The sequence below is a fragment of the Argentina silus genome (genome assembly GCF_951799395.1).
Source record: "Argentina silus genome assembly, chromosome: 13".
Lineage (NCBI taxonomy): Eukaryota > Metazoa > Chordata > Actinopteri > Argentiniformes > Argentinidae > Argentina > Argentina silus.
Window position 1 is genome coordinate 3,460,149 of NC_139667.1, and position 5,000 is coordinate 3,465,148.

Sequence of the window (5,000 nt, forward strand, 5' to 3'; positions counted from 1 at the left end):
ATAGGGGACATATTGAATAGGAATAGAGCTTCCCACTACGGTCAGGACTGCAGAGTCACTTCCGATCTTCTGCCGCAGATTGAAAACCCATCTCTTCAAGATACGTCTTAACAGTCCCTCCTAAAGACCGCTTCACCCTCACTACCCCCCCTATACTAACCGTAACCCCAACCCTAGAGACCTCATCTCCCCTGCTACCCCCCTGTACAAGTTCCCTCCTGCTAATAAAATATATTAAAAAAAAATATATAATTAGCCTACTGGCATTACGACGACTGTCTTATGACGACTGTTGGATAGATGATTCACTTACTTAAACAAATGTATTTGTTGTAAGTCGCTTTGGATAAAGGCGTCTGCTAAATGCCATAAATGTCAATCTAATGTAAAATGGCATCATGTGGTGTTTTCCATCAGTCTTTAGAAATATGGCTAGCATCTGTGAGGTAAAATCCGAACTCACCCTCACACCTCTGCCTGTCCTGGGACCCTCTGAAGCCAGTCTCGCACTGGGTGCAAGTGAAGGAGCCCTCTGTGTTGACACACACCCCTCCCAGACACGTGTCTGCCTGGGCGCATTCATCCACATCTGGCACAAAGACACATGATTCACCATAAGGAATGTACACACTCATTGCCCAACATGCTCTATCCGTACCGATCAGTGGCGTGGATGATGATTTAGAATGTGTCATCCAATTTTGAGAGAGTTTACCAACCTTCACATCTCTGTCCATCCGCTGACCGCGCAGCCCCGTCCCTGCAGTTCTGGCAGAAGTAGGAACCATCCGTGTTGGCGCAGATTCCCGTGGGGCACACATTACCGGTCGCGCACTCGTCGACATCTAATAAAAAAACAATTATGAGGCCTTAAAATAGAGAACTTTTACACGGCATAAAGGGAACAAAGAAACAGTATGTGTGATGGAATTATATTCCACGGGTCTAATCCTTTCCAGACCTTCACAGGCCTTGCCGTCCGAGGTGGTTAGGTAACCAGGGTCACAGCTGCACCTGTGGGAGCCCTCCAGATTGACACACCTGCCGTGGAAACAGCCGTTGGGGAGCAGACACTCGTCCACATCTGGAGAAAAGACAGGATGGAAGAGGACCTCGTAAATAAAAAAAAAAAACAGGGCTGCTCCTTCACTCTTTAGAAGCTTTATTGAAACCCCCACCCCCCACCCCCCACCCCCACCACCCCTCCGACCTCAAAGGCTTCCTCAGAAGCTCCGTCGCCCCTTCAGAGAACTTGTTACTTTCATACAGTCCCGTGAAAGTAAACGCGTGACGAATGTTTTCGCAAACAAAGTACCTTGGCAACTGTTGTTATCCGGAGAGGGCTGGTATCCTTGGTAACAGTTGCAGCTGTAGGAGCCCTCGGAGTTGACACACCTACCGTGGGCGCACACCGATTGGTCCAAACACTCGTTCACATCTGAGGGGCGAGACAGGTCACCATGCATAAGGAGACATGTGAGGAGACATAAGGAGACATGTGAGGAGACATAAGGACACATGTGAGCTTCACTGTGAGAGATTGAACACGGTAAAGTAAGTCCGCTAGAATCACATGCTGTGATTACACGCTCAGGGGATATAACTGACAGTACATGAATGCTGGTTATTACTACGATCTACTGAAGTACCTCAATCCTTTCCACTTCACGCTCTAAGTTGGCACACATGATGACGGCCAAAACAAGTTATTTCTGTGGAAAACTTCATACAGAAACATTGTTTTACTGGAATCCAAGAGGCACAAAAAAAAGGAGGTATTTCATGGAACAAAGCATGTGCTAGGCAGGAGAGAGAGAGAGAGAGAGAGAGGAGAGAGAGAGAGAGAGAGAGAGAGAGAGAGAGAGAGAGAGAGAGAGAGAGAGAGAGAGAGAGAGACAGAAAGAGGAGAGATAGAGGAGAGTGAGAGAGAGAGAGAGAGAGAGAGGAGAGAGAGAGAGAGAGAGAGGAGAGAGAGAGGGAATGTATGATAGAGAGAGGGAATCAGTGGGCAGTAGAGAACTCTCCCTCAACAGCTGTGCAGGTTTAGTGGGAGGTGAAGGAGACAGCAGAAACAGAGGACTACTGGGGTGAAAACACACAGTGAAACACAGGCACAGCATTGTGTTCCTCACGGCGGCTTTTGCCAGACGTCTTTCAGTGCAGCCCAAAGCTTTGTTTCTGCAATCTCCTGGCATCTCTCCGTCATTCTGTGATAAGCCTTGACAAGGGACTGGAACTGTTCTCTCTATCGCACACCAATTAAGCTTATCCACAGAAGCAGCCAAGCAGGCCCCCACCACCGTGCTGCAGCCAATTGACCGAGGAAAATACTGGAACGCAACGTAGTGAAGCACTACTGGCTGCTTGCACACAGTGCATGGTCTCTGTTTTATGAGATTTCCTTCATCCACATGGATATTAGCCTGTTAGATCCTAGCATGGCGTGTGTGTGTGTGTGTGTGTGTGTGTGTGTGCGTGTGTGTGTGTGTGCGTGTGTGTGTAGTTCTGAACAAACCTATTTACCTCATCTGGTACACCTCATTTACAGAGGAAATGCCCCTCAGCAGCCATTCATACAGTATGCTACATCATCATACTGAACGCTGTATATGTGGATTGATTGTATTTGTTTAAAAGACCCATTAGCAAAATAGAACGAAGCTGAAGTAATGTTTTCTTTACAGGAAAAGCAACAGAAATGAGTAAAAATTAGGGTTCTGTGAGACAAGGCTGGGAAAAGACATTTGTCAGAGCTTGAAAAAGTCAAGAAATAAAAATATACAGGCAGACAGTCCAGTAGAACTGAACATGTTTGCCACTCGTCCATTCAGTCATGAAGGACTCATCACCACAGAATCATCCAATCATTTGGGGGGCAGGAGTGAGAAGATGCCACAACCCAAGTCAGGGGGCAGCTTATGTAACAGCTTTAATGTGTCAGAAACCTTGTATAGTGTGTCATGCATTGTGTATTGAAACCTCATAAACCACAGTAGTGGTTTTATAGTGTGACAGAGGCAACGCTAGGGGTGACTAAACAAGCCTCTGTTTGTCTGACAAGACTTCTTCACTACAGGGGCTACAACCCTATGACCTCTCTCCATACACCCCTGCTCCCTCCCCAGTCCCTAATCCTCTCCCCCAGCACCAGCAGTAATAAAACCTCTAGCCCCGCTGGGCCCAACAGCAGTGGCCAGAGCCATCCAAAAATAATACACTGTTTGTTCAAGGCTGTGGCCAAGGCAAAATATTTGGACTCTCCCAAATTTAAGTATTACAAACAATCTTTTACAGCAGCAGTTGATATGAAAACATCAGCAATAACAGGGCGATGGTGTTTAAACAATACGGGTCTCGCCCTGGGGGCTGGGGATAGGTGGGGAGAGCAGGGACAGATCAGTACAAAAACACTGGAGGCGCTGGATAGACAGAGAGAGAGAGAGAGAGAGAGAGAGAGAGAGAGAGAGAGGGAGAGAGAGTGAGAGAGAGAGAGAGACAGAGAGAGAGAGAGAGAGAGAGAGGGAGAGACAGAGAGAGTGAGAGAAGAGGGAGAAGGAGTCTGAAATACAGCATTTCTGCACTGTGGTTTGGGAGCTGTGGGAGTCCACTGCACATAAACCATCCAATATTAAGCCTTTTGAGCAAGGATTAAAGTATGATATACGCTTTCTACAATCCCTATGAATATCCACAGCCATTCCATCGCTTTGAGCAAAACCACAAGCGCAAAATCAAATTCAGCCGGTTCAATTTGGTGGCAAACTGGAGACTATCAAGTGCTGTCAACACGTCCTTAGGCCATGTGCTGTTGCCATGACGCCTCGGTCATTTCTGGCGTTGCCAAGAGCAAGTTTTGCTTACGTAAACGGTACCAGGCTGGGACAATATTATCCTGTCATAAAAGCTGGTTTAAGAGGGAAACCCAGCTCATTTCCAGGCATGGCCACCTTGAGTGGAGGTCAGTCTTACCCAGACATCTCCCGCTGGCTGCCCTGAACCCGGGGTCACAGGCCTGGCACTGGAAGGAGCCCGGGGTGTTCTCACATCTACCACTGGGGCAGGCACTGGGGTCCCTGCACTCATCCACGTCTGACCAGGGATCATAGAGGGAGGGAGGGAGGGAGAAAGGGAGAGAAGGGGGTGGTGGGTGAGGGAATGCCATTACAACAACGCAACATTGAAAGTCGTATTAGATCATGTCCAGTCTCTGCTTTTAGTCACTCACACGCAGGCACACACACACACGCACGCCCGCACACACACACACACACACACACACACACACACACACACACACACACACACACACACACACACACACACACACACACACACACACACACACACACACACACGCACACTCACAGTCACACACACCTCTTTCTTCAACCCCCTTTTACTGAAAAATATGTCCTTTGTTTTTTCCCCTGGCTCAGAGCTGAGGAAAATACAACAATGGCTGCTCTGTGGCGTAGCACGTGAACCCAGGTCAGCCAGTAAACACCTCTGGCCAGTATTGTGGTGTTATGTTAGCAGCACTCAGAGCTCTGAGCTTAGGCTGTCAGTCCCTCCCGTACGTGACCGAGCCGGGCTCACCTTCACACTGCCCTCTCCGGGACTTGGCATAGCCAGCGTTGCATTCACAGGTGTACGATCCCGCCGTGTTGACACATTCACCATCCTGGCACTTGTTGGGCATGTCACACTCGTTTATATCTGCGGAGTATCATTATAACAAGCAGGAATGAGGAGAGAGTGGCTATTGTTTCCCCCCCCCCCGCCCCTGCCCACCTCCCCACCCCACACCCGAAAAGAATAATTCAAATCTGCCTTGTGTAAGCAACCGCATTGTTAGACTTGATCTTAAATGGTCTTGAGATGGAAATGGAACTAAAATGCGGTGTTTGCAACTGATGTGACAGAGTACAACACACTGTGTACGCTAAGACATTCCTCCGTAAAACGACACCACCCCGTCGCCCGGCGCCCGGCGCCCGGCG

The 5,000-nt window shown here is 48.6% G+C and overlaps 1 protein-coding gene across 1 annotated transcript in view; it reads right to left on the reverse strand.

Annotated features, from left to right (window-relative positions):
* LOC310813794 (latent-transforming growth factor beta-binding protein 2-like) overlaps positions 1–5,000 on the reverse strand; it is a gene marked incomplete at its 5' end in the record, with an annotated part of 90,017 nt that overhangs the window by 22,743 nt on the left and 62,274 nt on the right. Inside the window, 6 exons of the mRNA XM_083682913.1 lie at positions 464–589; positions 720–845; positions 962–1,084; positions 1,316–1,438; positions 3,970–4,089; positions 4,597–4,716. Of these exons, the coding sequence (XP_083539039.1) occupies positions 464–589; positions 720–845; positions 962–1,084; positions 1,316–1,438; positions 3,970–4,089; positions 4,597–4,716 (738 nt within the window). The remainder of the gene's footprint in view (positions 1–463; positions 590–719; positions 846–961; positions 1,085–1,315; positions 1,439–3,969; positions 4,090–4,596; positions 4,717–5,000) is intronic.